The sequence below is a fragment of the Spea bombifrons genome, chromosome 7 (genome assembly GCF_027358695.1).
Source record: "Spea bombifrons isolate aSpeBom1 chromosome 7, aSpeBom1.2.pri, whole genome shotgun sequence".
NCBI classification, from domain to species: Eukaryota; Metazoa; Chordata; class Amphibia; order Anura; family Pelobatidae; genus Spea; species Spea bombifrons.
The window spans coordinates 13,085,954-13,106,522 of NC_071093.1; the positions used below are offsets into that span (position 1 = coordinate 13,085,954).

General features: G+C 38.8%; 1 protein-coding gene across 1 annotated transcript in view; it reads left to right on the forward strand.

Annotated features, from left to right (window-relative positions):
• Positions 1-12,222: 12,222 nt before the first annotated feature.
• Positions 12,223-20,569, forward strand: part of AGPS (alkylglycerone phosphate synthase) — a 72,234-nt gene continuing 63,887 nt past the window's right edge. Inside the window, exon 1 of the mRNA XM_053471750.1 lies at positions 12,223-12,434. Within this exon, the coding sequence (XP_053327725.1) occupies positions 12,277-12,434 (158 nt within the window). The 5' untranslated portion in view covers positions 12,223-12,276. The remainder of the gene's footprint in view (positions 12,435-20,569) is intronic.

A 20,569-nucleotide genomic window follows, 5' to 3' on the forward strand; every position in this document is an offset into this window, starting at 1 on the left:
CTTGGATTTTAGATAACTAAGTTATCAAATTGGTCGCTGACTCCCAGAGAGGTTGAATCGTCAGGCAGGGACAAAATATAAGTGTTTTCTTTTGACCACCTTCCTATCCAGAGTGTTTTGGAAATTATAGAAAATATACTTTGGAGTCTATCTGGAGCATGGTTCAACGTTAAGAGTATTTGGTTATCTAACTCTAGTTAAACTCTGGTTTAAAAGACCTTTACTCGTTTGTATATGGAATCCACCCAATCTTCCTAAACAACTGTCATTTGTATCTCTTTTTTCCCATGCAGCCATATAAGGAGAGCTTCTTTGTCCTTTGTGAAATTAATTACAACAGGGGAATATAACTTGTGAAATACAAGGAACCTATGTGCAAAGTTCCTAAAGCACCGCAGGTTATTATAGGAAGATATGAGTTCTGGGACAAACAACGGTGTTTATATTAATAATAAAAAAACAAAACCAATACACTAGGCTATTAGTTTGAAGTGTCTTGGAATAGGTCCCCTAAGGTCTTGAAACCAAATGCCGATGGGGAAGAGAAACATTAGGTATGGGGTGTCTCAGCTCTTTGTACTGAGTAACCTTGGGAGGGGCTCTGAAGTGGCTAATCCCGGCTTAGATATCCTCCATGCTTAGCAGTCCAAAAAATGTCATCTATACTGGCTAGAAAAATCATAGAATTTTATAAATCAACCCATCAGATTGTTTCCTGTCTACTATGTTACAAAACTATTTGATCAAGAACAGTGGACTAGTAATCCACCCTATTGTGTTGCCTCAAAAGAGTAAACTAATGAATGTAAGTTTGAAATTTAATTTACATGAGATTTTAAAGGGGATTGTTTTGAAAATATAAGTGAATTTTCAGGAAGGCCCTAATTTTAAAAGTCGGCAATCATGCCATTCCAAGAAAGTTTGAAGTTAGACCATGTCTGTCAATTTTGTATAATAGAATTACATTTTTCAAGTATATTAAATTATGTTAAATCTACAGTGTATTTAAGCAATTTTACATGCCTCAGTCTGTTCTTAAAAAAAGAGTTTGCGGTCCTTCTTCCTCATGCAAGGATTTGCCGAAGGGCTATTGGTACTACATGTCACCATACTTCACTTTTAACCTACAAGAAGCATTTATAGTGAGGGAAACCAATGTCAATTTTACATATTTGTATGCATTTTTGCCTTCTGAATTATATTTATAATATACTTAATGGAAAGTAAAAAATGTCCAACAGTAGAACCACTCCGTGTGAAATATATATATTAGACACTTCAAACTTATCTCAGCTTTTGTAGCAAAATCAGTTCTCCTTGTCTAAGGATCAGAATCCCATAAGCAAAAACAGAATAAGGTACATAGTGTAGTATGGTCTGTATAAAAATTGGCATTTATTAAGAAAATATGTATTGCACTCACTCTGCTCACTATAATGAGATTACTTCCCTTTTGATCACATATCTCAGTTTATGTATCAAATATGAGATGTCACACTACACCAGTCTTGGTTCATTTAAAAACAATGGGTCACCCAGATCCCTACTCCTAAGTCCTTCAAGCCATCTCAGGAAAGAGCAAACAGTACTGCAATTCGGAATAGAATGTCCCTGATGCTCTCCCACAACACGTTTCATCTTGTGTCTACTTTATATTTTGCACAGAATCTTTTTACTGTTGGACATTATTTATTGAGCATAGTTTTAACGCACATTTTCACTTTTCCATTTTGTATATTTTTCTCCTATTTGAGGGGCACTAGTGAAGCTTGTGCTGCTTTTCTACATGGGTGCAGTGTTTTATATTTTTTATATTAACTCCCCTGTTTTATATTTAAAATATACATACCTGTAGCAAACATACAATTTTGATTAGTTTCACCTTTTTGAAATGTAACTAGCTCTATTTGCCTGGTTGTTACATCGAACACCAGGTTTGTGTAATGCCAACCTACTGTAACAACCCATCCTTCTGAGTACAGTGCCTCTCCAGGTCAGGATCTACAGATAGTAGTAGTTCTTTTGGAACAATTTATTAATAAGAACCATTTTTACCACTCCAGGATTAACCCTTTCTCTTTAAATTTCACATGTTCTGCTGACTGCTTAAAAAGTATAATTTTACTTCTGAATCTGTCTTTTTGGACTTAGTATACATGGCCCACTAGTTTTGTTTAGTTTACATCACAATTTCTATGAAATATTAGGCAACCCTGCCCAGCACTCCAGTTTGAGAGCAGAAATAGAAACTCGTTTAACTCCAGAACAGCTCAGTAAGCTCAGCTTTTACTGTCTGGCTCATAAAATCATAAACCACAATGGAGCACAGCTAGGCAAAAACTATAAACAAATCTCAACCAACACATCAACAATGTAAAGAGAAATACTCTAACATGCTCCTAGCCATCTTTGCATACATTTAAATGCGTGATTTTGCTATGAGACCTACCAGATATTAACCGTGTTTCCATGTAACCCTGAGAGAGTGAGTTAGAGTTCAGTACTGAGTGCAATGCAAAGAGAGATCCAGAAACCTGTGTAGGTAACAAGCAGGCTGGAATCACTGATGGAGAACACAGTATGCCAGGGGTTAATGCGGAAAGGATGGTCAGACACAGCTGTCGCACAAGCCAGCAGATGGTACACAGCGCACGTAGTCAGACAAGCCAGGTACAGTACGCAGGCAGGGTAATAGAGGAACAGAATCACTAGGCAGAAGAGTAGGCAGGGTAGCCAAGGGTCAATATCAGAAAACACAAATTTCTAATTCCAAACACAGAATACCAGGACCACAACAGGGTGCCCCTGCTGAGAAGTTCTGAATTTTAAATCCGGCGCCCAGCAAGCCCCGCCTCCCGCAGGCACCCCTGCCGCACACATGTGATATTTCCCCAGACTATAAGGACCATCTATGTACCAATTCTTTGAACTTAAAAAGGCGCTGTTTTGAGCAATTCAAATGTTTAGAAAAATTGAATGAAATACAGACTACCTATTAAATGCCTACATTAGATTCCAAGATAAAGAAAACAAAAAGTAATGAGCAATATGTGCACCTCAATAAAACATATACTGAGTGACAAACTGCTGGAGTGTAATTAGTATAAAATAAATATCCTAATTGATAGATCATGCAAGAATTTTGATGTTTTAGATCATATTCCCATATATTAGCATCAAACTCTTTAGTTCATGCTTGAACTAGTTAATATGTGATGTAACCAGACTGTTTACAGAAGTAAATGATATGTAAAGCAGCTAACAATTTATATTTATCTAACTAGCAAGTGTCTCAGTCATTATATGTTTGCTTGTGGGTTTTCAACTTCAGATGCCACCTTGGTATATATGTAATTTTCCACATTATCCAAAATATTTGTTGGCACAAGTTAGATGCTTTTATTCAAGATGTAATTAAAAGACAGATTAACTGTACATAAGAAGGTATTTTTGAAGGTGTGGTGTCATACGCTTTTTTCCCATATTTTTTTTTTACTTTGCAAAGTGAAGGAATGGCTCGGCAATCCTCAATTATGTTTCTGAAAGCCGCACCTCAAAAAGTTGTACAAACAAAAAAAGAGATCCAGCTGGCATTATCCTCCTATAGCAATCATTTACCTCCCTCATTGGGGCAAGCTTTATCCTTGTAGCACTGTTTCAGATGTTTGAAACCAGTTTGAACATGTATTTGTGTTCAAAGTTTATTTGTGGTCACAACTTTCCCTGACTGATGGAGGTCATTGGAGGTGATTGTTCCAGTGATAAGCTGACCAATTTCTATTTAAAGGTGCAGGACAAACCTGAAAGACATTTGTGACCGATCACAATTGCATGATGACAATCTTACCACTGTATGTATTTGCATTCTATATTTGAATTTATCTACCATGTTTGCAGCTAGAACTATTGGTTAAAAAAGTATTTTGGGTATCCACACAAAGATCTACAAAGTAACAAGCAAATCTTACCACTTGCAGTTAATTTTCATATTCTCTTTGTATCAGCAGCTTCAATTTTTTTTATAATGCACACACGCCATCTCTTTTATGGTCATTGTTGTACATTTTGTTCTTGTTATGTACCTTGATGTCCTTGATGCTCTTGTAGGGTACCTCTGCTCACTATTTGATTACGGCACCTTTGGTCCTGCTCCTTCAGACTTGTCACAGGGATTTTTGGTAAGTACAGTTTTGAAGTGCAAGTTTTTTTGCAGGTGTACTAGTGTTGGGATGCACAACTTTTCCTGCTCTGCTCTGACCCAGCTGTAAGTTATATTTATAAGCCTATATACTGTTATGCCCTGGGGTCAGATCTACTGGTTGAAGCCACAGTCACCAGGTAAATTCATAACTGTGGAATGTCAAACACTTTTGTTTGCGTCGGTTTGGTAAGAGGTGTGGCTAGGAGCGGGGTTGTATCCTGACTTTTTATGCTAAGTTGTAGCATATTGATAGCTGTTTATGCAACTGATTATGGCACATACAAAAAGAACAATATTTTTTTTCTACAATTTAGTTTGTATACCAATTTCCGTACACTGTGCACAAGCTGATTTATGTTATTATATTATTGTTATTACGTTATTGTTATGTTTTGTTTCTAGAGCTTCATCAGCTTTTCTACAATCAAATAATAATACTGGTAAGAAGGAGACAACGGCCATTCTCTTGTGACCATACAGCCATGCATCTGAATATGTGTAAAATATTATATTGAGAACCAAAAATCCTTACTTCCAATAGCATGTAATAGGAGATAGCGCCACCTATCCAGGTAGGGCAGGAAATTCTAAAGCCTCCCTTAGCCTCAGTGCATAACAAAGCCAAACTCAGAACTTCAATACAAAACTTTGTTGTGCTACCGGGAAATGACAAGGAAAATAAATTATCAGGTAAGAATTTTCTATTTCCATTCCCAGTAGCATTTAGTAGGAGATAAAACAAAGCACCAGGGAAGGAACAAAATCAGCAGAACTCAAACCAAACAGGAAACTTCTGCCAGGGAAAACTCTGGCCAAAAGAGTCTAGCAGATTCTTCCAAAAGAACTGCTTTACCAGTCAAGATTTCAGTCAGCACATCGTTCAGGAGGAGGTTACTTTCCAGTCTGTGTAAGCTTTGGAATCATCAACATAATACAACTGGCAATAGTGGTCCTTAACTCGGGCACACATCTAACAGTGGAATTCCTTCTCAATCCATGGAATGGGACAATATTGGTAAATAATCTGATTCAGGTAGAGAGTGGAATACTTGAGACACAACAACCAGGAAGTACCATTCTTAATGGAGAGGGCTAGAAATCATCCTACTCTCCTAGCCAGAATGAGAGCTAGGAGTAAAGTCTGAAGAAAATCAGAGATTCAAAGGGTGTCGAGGTTAGCTGAGACAGAACAAAATAGTTCTTCTAGGTTGCGTTCAACAAATTCCTAGAGAAAGCCACTTCTTAAACATGTAATAGTAGTATGGTCTCTGGAAAAGGCACTAGTGTAGTGTCTGTATCTTCATGGTAGCTGGGTAAAGACCTATTCAAAGCTCTTCTGAAGGACATCTGATATTTGACAGAAACATTTGAGATGTTGTCAATGTGGATCAGTACAACAAGCTTAGATTAGCACAAATATCATCCAATCTACTGTATGTCCAGCACATGTCGGACCTTGACTACTTGAAGGGAAATGGCCATATACAGACTCCACTGAAGAACAGAGTTTCTGCTGAGAAACCCTGTGTTAAAATTGTCTGAGCTCTTGAATCTTCTTCAGGCAGGACACACAATTCTCATTCTGTTAGGGATACTGGGAAATCTTCAATTCAGAATGTCTCAAACTTCCAAAAGAATTGATAGAATACTTTCTGATCTGGAGCATACATCATGAAGATTGTCCACACATGATCCGTCCAGGACATGCCTAGTTGCAATCTCTCCTTCTGTCGCCGCCGCCAGACAGGCAGACAGGCCAAAGGCAGGAGGGCTGTGGAGGTAGGATGACAAGCCCAATTGAGGAGGCCTGCAAAGGTAGCAAGACAGGCGTAAGGCAAGTGGGCCAACAAAGTTAAAGCAGGGATCAGTAAAGCAAACAGTCCACAATACTGATCCCTGAATAAAACATCTGGACGATAATAATATGCCTAATATTAATTATATAGCGTGCCACTTTTATTAATAGTTTTCAATTAAATATATACATTAAAGATTGTATACAGGCTAACTTCCCGAATACATTAGTGTATCTAAATACAGACCATCTAACTATATATTGTTTTTTGCCCTTTTAACCCTTTAATGACAATGCACGGACCCTAAACCCATTGAAAACAATGCATTTTGAGCACGTACATGTACCGGCTTTGTCATTAAGGGGTTAAAAAAAATCTTTCTAATAAATCAGCTACCAACAGCTCACTCTAAAGACCAGAACAGATCAGGCTTTGCTGTGCTGCTCATATCACATGACAGTTGCTGAAACTAGATACAGGATCTAATGCAGGATTTTCGAGAAACGAGCAACGCTTCCCTTTCTTCAACTGTTTTACATTTAACTTAAAACATAATAAATGTGATATCATTCATTATCCTTGGAGCAATTATGATTTACAGTTTATAATATCCGAAAATAGTCTCATACTTCAAATTTTTGTGGATGTTTCTTAAAAGACCCCAACAGATGGGCTGCTATTCAATTTCTTAATTTTTTCCCACATAAATATTGGCGTCTTTGAAGAGGAGAGTCTTAAATTGTATGCACTCTCCACAGCTTTTAAGACTTAGAATTTAGATTTAGAACAAATGTTCAAATAACAAAAAATATAGAGCAGCATCTGTTATTTGAATACTTTCCATCCTTAAATAATCCCTGGGATTAGTAAAATTAGTCACACAGCCAATGTCCCATAAACAGTGGTATTTTAAAATATGCAGATATCTTTTCAGTGGTAGTATTTTTTAGATGAAAGTAACAACTCTGTAGACAACCAAATTCAGCTAATTTTCCACATTTCCTGATGGGGGGTGACATTTAATATCTCTCACTGATTTAAATATGCCTTATACCAGGCTAACCAAAATATTCTTGAAGCTAAAGCTCATTGGAGTTGGCCCACCAGAATGTAAAGTGATGGCAAAGAGATGAAAGAACAATTCTCCTACTCACCTACCAACCAGTGGCATACTCTGGTCTAGGATAATTGTGTATAGGATGGCAGTTCTAGTAGGGAATCAGCCCACTGCTCCATGGCCCACTCTGTTCACTCCATTATACACTATAAATTGGGAACCAGACACATTTATCCTGAAAGAAGAGCTGAGCTGTGTAATGCATAGTTCACTATGTATTAAGCCAGGTCAACCAATCATTCATTATAAGAATGCTAGGGATGGCCCTTTATAGTCATACCTTGAAATTCTCTAGGTTCGACTAGGAGGCCAGGGTGAAGTCCTGCTTGCTTTTTCCCAGCTGGGAAATTGTTTGGTCCACCTACTCCCCCTCCCTACTTTCCACCGACACCACACACAGTTCCCTTCTAAACACTGGGGTTAGCCCCTAAACACACGACTGACCCACCACTCCATGAAGCCACTCACCGGAGGAGGGAGAGCTCTGGGTCAAATGTTCAAGTCTCATGCAAACTCCTGCTTCAATGAATACACCCAATTGGAAGTGATTTGCAAAGACATCTCCAACACATGAAGAGTTAAGGAAAATCTATGCATGCACCATAACAATATGTCAAAGCTAAAATTGCCAACCTATATATTTATGTCTGTTGTGTCTCATTCCCTACAACATTACCGTCAGTGAGGTATTTATCTTTGGAGCTGCCCTAGGCATAAGGCAAAGCAGTGCCACCTGCCAACCCTACTCTTACTATTTGGCACCATGATATGACACTTTTAATGGGATGCAGCGGTGGGCTAAAGGAAACTATGGAGGACTGTTTCATATAACGTGGCAGAGGGGCCCATCTCTGGACCTACAGCACTAAAATATGCCATTGTTTACAGTACATAAATATTCTTGTAAACCAGTCATGAAATAAAATGGTGAAAGGGAAACACATGGATTTAAACAATGAACCATATGTAATAAACATGAAAGCATGATCTATAATTAATATGAAATTAAGATACAAGCTATTTACCAAGCTACAGAACTGCAATATTAAGTGTAGGTATAAATAAAAGTTTTATGTCACCCTGGTGGGTCCTTTAGCAATACTTAGAACTCAACTGTTACGAACTACAGCCAATGGAATAAAAAGAAGTGCATCAAATAAACATACTTTCTTTTAACATATGTACTTATGAATCTTTAATGTTAAGGCATTAGCAGATAGAAAACATCTGTACCGTACTATTTACGGTAAACAGGATAGCAACAGAAAGCAAAGAATGGATGGAAGTATAACTTAAAAGGGAAATTACCATAACCATGAAAAATTGGTGTAGACAACAACTATTCTGAGTGAATACCATTACATTTTGAAGCCATCCAAGCAACATTAATCAATTTTATACTTTAATATTTTAATATTGCATAGCTTAAGACTGGCATAACAATGACATTGTTTTTATATTTATATATCTATATTTACACATTGCCATTCAAAAGTTTGGGGTCACTTTGAAATACCATTGGGTTTTAAAAACGCTACTTTTATATATGGTTTTACATACTGTTATGGCTTCTAAAAAGTCTATAATCTGTTGATAGTTACCAGATGTATAAATGGGAAGGTTGGTGATAGTGGCTACAATCGGTCTTAATGTAAATGTGCTACATTTAAAGCTGTCATTATGTTGTTTTTGTTGCTTGGACTACTGATAGTAAAGACATATACAAATGTTTTCTCAAGACATATAAGAGGCATTTCATTTAATGTTATTTTAGACATGTTACAATAAGGATCCGTGCTTAAACAAGTTGGACATTAAAGAAATACAATAGGTAGAGAAAAGCTGACACCTGTTGGTTGACCTGGAGACAAGTACATTATTCATGTTTATATGCAGCCATTTATTTTAATTTATTATATTAATAACATTATACTTTTAAATAATAAAATAATAAATTATTATGGATTCATTATCCACTGAACATAAGCATATCCTAAAGTTCCCTATGAAAACTTCTTTACTCCACTCCTGTATGTACTTGCTTGCTAATGAGTGAAAGAACCTACCAGCAATCAGTTTCATCGGCATATATGATGTAATAAAGGTTGCCATGTTTTTTGAGGGAAACTGCTTTTTACAAATTTAAATTGCTGTCCTGTAAGTGTGTGGGACTTTTTCCTTGTTTATTGAAACTTTTATTTTTGGACTTTCCATTTTGTACCTTGTAATTTGGATATAGTGAAAGAGTGGACTATTAGTTGTACTCGTACTCATACTGAATAGCTCTGCTGTAGAGATCCTCCTTGCTGCTGAAAGCTCAATTGTTTAAGGGATTAACCCTTCATATTCTTTCAAACACTAGCCAAGACTTAGTTTAGGGTACAAACAGAACTCGGTTCTTTGGCCAGCAATGCCCACCTAACAAAGAGTCAGTATTTTGCGGTGATCCCGAGGGAACGGCATCAATCCCGGGGTACCAATGGAGGGTTCAGCGTCGGAAACTTCCCCGGGAGTAGTCCTCTTGTGTTCTCAGCCTCAGGGGGTTACGGTGACAATAACCACCTGCACCTCATAACCTGGTATGTTCAGGATTTCAAATAAAAACACCTTAAGGAAGTTATATGGTGTTAAGCCATTCTGGTATTGGTCGTTGGTTTTGTCTCTTAGATAATTTTCTGAACTTTGCGGATTATTATTATTTATTGATTTATATAGTGCCATCCTACAGCACTGTACAATGGGTAAACAGCACACATCAAGTAGTGCAGAATATAACAATTTGGACTTACAGTAATAAAAGGTAAGAGGGACCTGCTCAAACACGTTTATAATCTAGCAATCTAGATGGGGGTATATTAAACAAGAGGTAAAAGTGCCAACGTTTATGATATACTAGCCACCTAATGTATGTTTTTGTAATCACTAATGAAATAAATAATATCACTGGTCATAAGTATAGACTGATAGCAGCAAAAAATAAGAAGGTAAAAGCGCTAAGAACAGTAAATAAAATGTCCTTAAGTACACTTGGACAAAATAAAATGTCCTAAAGTGCATTTTAGTAAAATCAAAGTCCTATAAATAGCAGCAGCCCACTCGCCAAGGTTTCCTCTTCTTGGCTTGATAAATAACTTGAAAATCACAGTAGTATAATATGTGGCTGGCACCGTGTGGTAAAGAGTTGAAGAATGGGTACTCGCATTTTTCAGGGACTTTAGCACAATCCTCGCCTGGGGATGTCTTTAACAGCAGTCCTGTGTCGTTCTTTCTTTTGTTCTCAGCATGAGGTGCACATGAAAAGTTAAACAGAAATAGACATAGTGCCTTCTGTATATATAAAATGAATGAAAAATAAATAAAAACAGTTCACTATGCGCTTGCAATATGGTGACCTATAAATGGATTGCTCACACCTTCTGGCGTAGATGGAATGATTCCCACCAAGGATATAGTGGTCACAGGTCAGATGTTTTTAAAAAAACTTACTTATTTTCAGCTTTCTGGTTAAAAACCATTAAAAAGTCAGTAAAAACATATATATACATACGCGTTTCACCTACTAACAGGGCCGGCCCTACAATGGAGCAGAGTGGGGCAATTGCTCCAGGCGGCACTTTTGAAGGGGCGGCACTTTGCGGCCCCAAGCCCTTTTTTTTTTCATTTTAAAGCGGAAGAGAGAGAGGGCGTCGAGTGGTTTTCGCTTACCAAGTTGTCAGTACCCGCTCGGCGCCCCTCTCTCCTCTGCGAGCCCTCTAGCTCAGTCTCGGTGCCGGCTTGTAATGCAGAGCGCCGGAAGATGACGTCATTTCCGACACTCAGCATTACAAGCCGGCACCGAGACCGAGCAAGGGAGACTCGCCGCAGGACTGCTAAAAGGTAAGTACAAAGGGGGGGGGGAGTAAGGGTAGATAATAGGGAGGGAGAGGAAGGGTAGATAATGGGGGTCGGCAGAGGAAGGGTAGATGACGGGGGTCGGCAGAGGAAGGGTAGATAACTGGGGGGGCCTTCCTACTAAATAGGCTTCCTCAGAGTGTCTAGACTGATAGCAGGACTGAGGCTTTGAAGATAAGGAGTTTACCTGTCAGGTGATGGGCATCCCTGAAAAAGTGGGTCTTTTTGAAGGACTAGAGACACAGAGGAGTTTCATAAGCGGAGAAGAGCGTTCCAGTGGATGGGGCATGAAAAATATATGAGAGAGGGACCTTGAACCATACTGCATTGGGAACAGTGCAAAAAAAAATGTTAAATAAAATAAAGAGATACAAATATATTTTTTTTTTCCTTCAAAAGTGCTCTTTACCACTTCCACTAGTAAAAAAATCTATATAAAAATACACGGTAATATAGGTTAAAATGTAAAGCATGGACTTATAGTGTTTTACTATTGCTTGTTTTTAAAATCTATTATCACTAATAATTATTATGTTTTATGTATTGCTATTATTGTAAAAGAGGCACTATTTTGGAAAAGCGGAATCATGCTTTAACAAACATATGGTAAAAATGATGAAAATATTTTGGTCCTTTGGTTCTGAAACCCCAGTACTGCAGAGGTTAAAGGCTGGCTAACGGTGTTTTGGGACTGCAGCTTTATGCATGTTTACAAAGCAATCATTTTTCCATTGCATAACCCAAGCCATTTTTCGTTTTTTGGCAGGTATTTCTTGAGGTTGTCTACTAAACAGAATATTGTAATTATCTGTGGTTTTCGCTTGTAATATTTATAAAAGTTGTGTAAATAATGTATTGTATAATGACTGTGATGGCCAGACCGTTGGTGAAGTGGTTAAGGTGTGTCAAAGATTTACGCGCCTTTAAGTGTGTTTAAAGGGAGCTGTCACATCATGACAGACATTCCAAAAAAATGGGGGTTTTGTACATTTATATAATTAATTAAAATATGGTATCGGAACGAAACGACTGCGTGTTTTTGCAGCAGTGCACCGAATGGAACTATTATTTGCTATATTCTAGAGTAAATCCATCGGGGGGACGCAACCACAAAACCCTCCCTGCCTCGGAGCAGGTGAACTAGGAAGAGCAGAGAGAAGCAGCGTTCTCCGGTTGCTAGGTAATGGGGCCGCGGTGCATGCCGGGACGCAGCAGAATACCCACGTTGTGACCTCTCCCTCAGGCCCCCCTCTGCCTCATAACACGGAAGCATGGCGGCTGCCCAGGGTTCCCCGATGTCCATTTGTTCACAGCGAAGGCTGAGGATTATCACTGGTCATTTGCAGCCTGGAGCCGCGGCCAACCTCACTACCAACGAATGCAAGGCCCCGAAAGCACCCGTTGCTTCAGGCGCCATCCCTAAGAAGCGGTAGGTGGCGCAATATGGGCAGCTGGGTGTGGGGCAAGGGGTCTGGGTGCGGTTCTGGGCAGAGGTGGTGTCTGACCTACATGAGCATCAGGTGGCACCGGCAAGATGTACCGCCCGAGACTGCCTTGTTGTCATACAACGTCATGCACACGGAGCCTCTACTGTAACGTGCAGGGAACTGTCAACTTTCAGGTCCGAACCTCTGGCTCCACACAAACATCTCTAATGAGTGTCACATCCACCATAGCAGAACAGCCATGCTCTGTGATAATCTGAGTGAACAGTTTCACTAAATTATAATGTTACTCTGGAAGGAAACATTGACCCCATCAGCTGCTGCCACTTCACACTTATTTATGACATAATTATTGTTTTATATTAAAGGGAGTTTTTACAAAGTAACGGAGCACCCTGAATACCCGTCCCTCAGATGTTTAGCGCACGTTTACGCCCTATTGACATGTCATCAGTAAGCGTGTTGCTACTAAGTGTCGATTTTTTTTTTAAGCATGTGTACAAATAACCGTGTAACGGGCATGTGTGAGAGTATGGGAAAAAAACAAGAAAGCGTAAAAACGGGGTCCTAATCTCAGAGCAATTATTTCTTTGAGATTCCATTAATTTTATTACAGTCATTAGACGTTTGAATTAGCAAACGTTATCCCAACGGATTGAGCTGTCCGAGAACCACTTTGTAGGATGCCTGCACCATTTATTTATTAACAATTTAGCGTGTTTCTTTTTGTATCTTGGTATCTCTTTAATAGGCAGTATAAAGGGTTTTTTTTGCCCTTTTTAAGTGATTCTGAGACATTTCGTTTATTGATTGACATTGAAACAGACACATTGTTTAATTGCCTGCCCAGTGTTTTGATTGTAGATTTTGTGGTTTGACAAACACTCAGGGCAATATTATATGTTAAGAGCTGCTTTGTCGTTCCAAATGATTGCCCACGTGTGGTTTTAGGGGTTCGGAGATGTAATAATCCCTCCGTGTAGGTGGTAAATGATAGTAACGTTTCAGACAGAAACCAAGTGTTTTTACAGTGATACGTTACCCTATGAACAGGTCGTCTTTTGCCTTTAAGCAAACAACATTAAACCTTGGCACACCTTGCATATAATGAAAATATGGCATAACTTATGTGTTTCGTGTGTTCACCCTTGCTTTAATCTGCTCACCTATTAAATTGTACATTATGCAGGGCCAGCTCAGCACTTCTTGCCTGTGGTGGCCTTTTATAAAAGTGAAGCGAAGGAACTGAAAACACCACTCTTCTGTTGTGAATAAACCCAAAATGAAAACCATATCGACGGTCACCATTTATGGAGAACCATCCGATTCATTATAGTGTAATAGTAACAATGGTAGTATTACATTATGTATTGTGTGTGTATATATTATATAGTTTTATTAAGCATTTGTTTGCAGATGGTTTAAGATGAAATGAGACACTTCATGCATTACTTCATGCATTATTAAGGGACAACCACAATGAGCTTCTTGTGCAAGAAGGTCTCATGCGTTCCCTCAGGATTCCTTGAGTGCCATCTTAATGGATGAACTGTGCGTTACGGAGAACTAACTTGTGGCATACAGAAGAGACCCACTATGGTTGGATCCTTAATGCACTAGATCAGTGGTGTAATTCCAGTGTGGAGTTCTGTATACCATTCAGAGCAGAGGTTGGAGTTGTCAAAAGGTGTGTTAAATGATTATCAATTCAAATGGACCCTCTGGGTTCCTAAAGGTGACTGGGTGATTCACATAAAGTCCTGATGGGCCAAGCTCAGTCTGCTAGTCGCCATTTGGATAGGGTTGCCCTTAAGAGTGTTTGGTTTTTGTTCTTCAATACTTGTGAACTATAATTTTCATTATTCTCTCTGTTGAAGCAGAAGAATCGTTAGTACTTGGCTTGCCAATTCCAATTTTGTTAAAATTCTCTGAAGATTTATGATACAGACTATACGAAATCCATAGGGCGTTTAGCATTTCTTTGTGATCAGACACACCGTGCTTTAGAAAAACAGAACAAAACCATTAACTTATTAATTTAGTAGTAGTGTTCATTAATTTATCAATATAACAGCTATTGAATTCTTATCACCATTGACCTTCCCTGTGTGGTGGGATCACATGTGGCCTGTTAAAAGCTATCACCACCTGCCACATAGATATCGTCACATGCAATAATCATCCTATGACATGCTTGCTATTATTAAATGCTGGCACATTTTAAAACCTTTCTTTTCTCACCAGCCCAGCTTAAAATACACCCAAGGTTGTAGCATGCCAGTGGATTCCAAACTGTTCATTCGCATGCAATTTAATTATTTTGTTTCACAAGCAACATGTTGTTCCCACTAAAATATTAAATAGTGCCTTTGCCTTTGTTTAACTAATTGAGAGATGGAGACATGAGAAGTGCATTCAATTAATGTGCTATGCAGTTCATTGCATATGAAACTGAAATGTTTTTCCATTTTCAAGTAATGCACGTTAGAGGACTCGTGATTGCAGCTCTTAAAGAATGCGGTGAAGGCAGTTTTGAGCGCAGAGGTAGAACAATTGAAGCTTTTATTTTCCATGTACTTGGGTATAAAGTGTGACAGCCCAGCAAAGCACCAGCCAAACTATCCATTGTGTGTCACAGGGTTTCTTTATCATGCAACAGCTGAGTTTTTGCATTTTATTATAAAAACATGTTTTTGTGTAAGCCTTGTTTTGTTAGTAAAGTTATTAATTGTGAAATGTACTGTATTTCTGACGGATGTCAGCAATCTTTCAAAGTTACACTTCCTGTTGGGGGGAAATGATAATCTTGCCACACTGGTTTATGTAATGTTAATACTTTGTCACAGCTATTTTATTCTAGGACTGTACATGAGCACCCGTTTATACTTTAAAAGTGCTGTTCCACATTGAATTAATATGTACTAGTATGGTATACATCTTAAACATATTCCAATCTGTACCATTTTCTTGCTGAAAATACTTTATCCTGTCTTATCTGCTTTGGCTGCCAATCTCTGACATCACAGAAGGGGCCTTTAAGGTCTTCTAGTTTAGAGACTTCACACTATCGCATATCTCTCCCATCACACCTATTGAATAAAATATCTGATGCTATCACTTCCATCACACCTGCTGTGTTGTAATAAATAGAGAAGGGCTTTGTTTCGAGACAACTCTAGTATTTCAGTACACTTTTTTAACACAGTTACAGAGAACATTAAGAGAAAACCAAGATGGCAGATTTCTTTTATTTCTCTTTACATGATGCAGGACTTATCTGGATATATTAAGATTAGATGGAACAGTACATTTAGTATATATGCTAAACTTTATCAATTGGCAGACATCCAGATTCTTTAAACTGTATAGCATAACTTATTTTATTAAAACCTTCCCTGTTAGATAATCTATCCAAACTGTCACATCCCTCTTATAGCCTTAATGAAACTTTTCTTTTCCAACAGAGAACTTCTGCCCTTTTATATATTCCTTCATAGTGTCGGAAGCAGTGACAAGTGACTACAAAACAAGGAGAGGCTTAGTATATTTAGTAATTAATTACCTCCCATCATGATCTTATTTAATTTGTAATTTTATATATATATATATATATATATATATATATATATATATATATATATATATAAATAAAAGGAAAACGGCACAGTAAAACAATGCATTTTTGTCACACCCTTCTTTTGGAGTTTATCAGAAGTCCCACACCCTTTTTGTTTCCAGTATATCCTTTCTAGACAAACATGCAACCTAACTCCTAACAGGGGTTGGAAAAAGATGATAAAAAATTTTAAAAATCTACATTTTTATTCTGGTTTAAATCCGTTTTGCTTTTAATGCCAAGTAACATCCGATTTCAAGCAAACCAACATCCGTTAATTATGCAACAGATGACAAAGCATAACTGCACAGTGTGTATGTGCTGGTTTCCTAACCATAGGTTGCCGATTCAATACCTGCCTGGGAAAGGTGACATTTAAGTTGCCTCCCCTCTTAAATGCTGCAAATATATATATATATATATATATATATATATATATATATATATATATATATATATTATTGCTAGAATGTTAGTTCCAATAAGTTAACAGTTTTCTTTTTTTTTTTTAAGTAAAAAGCTTTAATACCTTGTTATGGATATAAAAATCCTCTTGTACTAAATGGTCATAGGCAGCTATCGCCATAGACAAACATTGTTAGTAGGTTGGGTCTTAGTGACTTTAAACATGGCACTGTCATAGGATGCCACCTTTGCTTTTTGTGAACTGCCTGCCCTGCTAGATCTGTCCCGGTCCATTATAAGTGCTAATACTGTAAAGTGAAAGGCTCTATGAGTAAGCTAAAATCATAAAAGGGTTTTGTACCGTGTTAGCCGTAGAGAAAACAGGAGAAAAGTATAGTTAAAATGATACCATTTATTGGCTAACTGAGAGTTTGATTGCGAGCTTTCGAGACCAAGTTGTTAGGTCCCTTCCTCAGGCATTAATGAAGCTAACACAGACTTATCTAAATACAAAAGCATGTGTGAATTGTGCTTTTGTATTTAGATAAGTCTGTGTTAGCTTCATTAATGCCTGAGGAAGGGACCTAACAACTTGGTCTCGAAAGCTCGCAATCAAACTCTCAGTTAGCCAATAAATGGTATCATTTTAACTATACTTTTCTCCTGTTTAAGCTAAAATCATGAAGCAGTACGCCACAGTAGACTCGCAGAGAAGGGTTGCAAACTGCTAAAGGGCATACTGCTTAAAAATCACCAGTCCTCTCTAGCAAATCCATATTGAAGTACTTCCAAAACAAAGAGGAAAAAAAGAAATAAAACACTTGGCAGTGCTGCAAAATCTTCTTTCTTCCTCCGTAATGCTGCAGAATCCCACATATATTTGCAAAACGGACCAGAGGAAAACTTAAAGGTACCACGCATCTATCATATGCATTAACGTGCTTATAATGACTGACGTGTCCTTTCAAGTGAATGGAACACTGTGTACCCTTAATGTGCCTGATAATATACAAATACCGTATTTGCTCGATTATAAGACGAGGTTTTTTTCAGAGCAAATGCTCTGAAAAATACCCCTCGTCTTACAACCGGGGTCGTCTTATAATCAGACCTCAAATAGGTCTGACTATGAGACCACTAAGATCCAGATCCCCCGCAGCTGCAGGGGACCTGGATCCTCCTGTCTCCCCCCGCCCCACTTACCGGTGCTTCTGAGTCCCCGGTGTGCAGCCGGGGCAGTGTGTAGATGTGTACGCGATTCGCGTAGACAACTTATGCTGCAGCCGGAAGGAGGTGTGGCTAGCAGCGGGGGTTGTCTGCGTCCATCACGCAGACCTTCCCCGACTGTCAGAGTTCCCCACACCGGTGCGGGGAATTCTCTCTGACAGTCGGGGAAGGTCTGCGCCATGGACGCAGACAACCCCCGCTGCTAGCCACACCTCCTTCCGGCTGCAGCGTAAGTTGTCTACGCGAATCGCGTACACATCTACACACTGCCCCGGGTGCATGACGGGGGAGTCAGAAGCACCAGTAAGTTTGTGTGTGTGTGTGTGGGGGGGGGGTAGGGGAGTGTTAAATGGGGGGCATAAGGCATTTCTGGAGGCAGAGTGTTCTATGAAATGCCTTTTCACGCTCTATACGCCACTCTGCCTCCTGAAATGCCTTAAACCTCCCTATATGCCACTCTGCCCCATAATATGCCTTTTAACCCCCTTAATGCCAGAGTGGCATACAGGGGTATAAGGCATTTCTGGGGCAGATGTGCATAACTGGGGGGGCAGGTTGGAAAATAGAAGGAAATAAAACCAAAATATTTTTCTCAATCATAGCTTTTATAAAAAAAAATCATTTACATGAATTAACATTTACTGGTAAAACTTTTTTCATATAGGGTGGTCTTATATTAAGGCTTTTTCTTTTTTTTTTTCTAAATTAATATTCAGATTTGGGGGGTCATCTTATAATCAGGGTCGTCTTATAATCGATCAAATACGGTATGTTACAAAAAGATCTGATGTACTTAAAACCATGCAAACTGATTTGGTTCTGTTTTCTTAGCTAGTGTATTTAATAGTTTACAAATAACTAAGATATATAGTAATGCCAAATTTAGTGATGCTAAAAGCTGTATGACAGGTGTGCCGTAGCAGCACACTTTCATATGGAGTGTTTGTTTAGAGGGTTCACTTGGAGTGTCCCTTTTAAGCACTTACAAGGCACTTGTTTTCCATTGGATCATATACAAATCACCAAGACGTTAACAGCAGATCCTTTAAGTCCTCTAAGTTGTGAGGTGGGGCCTCCATGGATTGCTAACTTTGCCCAAAGCCTCTGCCGGCTTGCCTTCTTCCCATAGTGCGTCCTGGTGCCATGTGTTCTCGAGGTCAGGGATGCACCTGACCATCCACGTGATGTAAAAGACAATGTGATTCATCAGACCAGGCCACCTTCTTCCATTGCTCCGTGGTCCAGTTCTTATGCTCGTGTGCCCATTTGTGTAGGAGCTTTCGGCACTGGACAGGGGTCTGGATGGGTACCCTGACTGGTCTGCGGCTCCTGTGATGCACTGTGTGTTCTGTCACCTTTCTATCAGAACCAGCATTAACTTTTCAGCAATTTGAGCTATAGTAGCTTATCTGTTGGATTTGACTACATGGGCCAGTATTCACCCCCCATGTGCATCAGGGAGCCTTTGCTGCCCATGACCCTATCACCAGTACATCGCTTTTCCTTCCTTGGACCATTTTTTTTATAGGTACTGGCCACTCCAGAAAGGGAACACCCCACAAGAGCTGCTGTTTTGGAAATGCTCTGACCCAGTTGTCTTGCCATCGCAATTTGACACTTGTCAAAGTCGCACAGATCCTTACACTTGCCCATTTTTCCTGCTTCTTGCACGTCAACTTTGAGGATGAAACGATGCTGCCTAATATATCCCATCCACTGACAAATCCCATAATAACAAGATTATTTACTTCACCTGTCAGTGGTCATAACGTTATGGGTGTATAGTGAAGTCAAGAAGCGGAAACACAACTTTCTTGCAAACGCTTCATTTATATACACGCACTTGAAACTAATTAAAGTGCATTAGGGACAGTGTGTTTGTGTGTATGTACCAAGATTGTAGGCAGTAACCACATGGGCCAAAATGATCCAGTCCTCCCCTGCTACTTCTGCTGAAAACAGGAAGCGTACTAACATTAGGCTAAATGGTCTCCATTTTACCTAAGTGTGTGTGGGTGTACCTTCTAATATTCTTCATGACATATGCTGTTGATTCCCGTTGTAAATGTTATAATTCTACTTCTTATGTAATCCATAGAAGCAATATTTAAATGTTGGCTTATAGTTGTTGTTTGCTTAAGATCACATGTAGTTGGTCTGCAGCCCAGCTTGGCCTTAACTGGTGCCTATTGGTCTTAGTAACACAGCTCCCATCTGTCTATGTACTATATAATTTCCAGTAAAGGTCGCACAGTTCACAAGCTTCGACTTAACTGCCCATCTCTCATTAGAGGGCTGTGATCGCCTCATATAATTGAAGCATTTTATTGGTAGTTCTTACAGATCTGTTGGTCACATATTGGTTATGACCCCTCTCCTAAAACAATATACCAACTTTATGATATTTTGATTAGTTATTAGTTATATACTGTACACTATATGGACAAAAGCATTGGCCATTACACCAACAGGGAGTTTTTTGACATTGTGTTCTAAATACATAGACATTAATATGTAGTCCCCCCCCCCTTACAGCTCTGTTGGGTCTTGCCTGTGCATGCATAGGCAACAAACCTTCACATGCTCCTAACACGCACGTTGGTAGTGGCACCAATTATTATCAAAATCCCTGGTTTAACCCTGTAAGGAAAAAAGCTATGTTATACTTGTTGGGACAATCAATTTCAGCATGTCCCATGTCATTTTTAACCTTAGTTTCCATCTTCCATATTTAGTGTACCCAGACAAATTATATATTTTCTCGGGTCAATAAGGCTTTTCTTTTAAGTCTTTTATATTTTAGTGCTAGTTATATAGCGTTATAAGTTTCTTTTTCTAAGGCTTGAGAAAGACCTGTGCGTCGAAACGTTG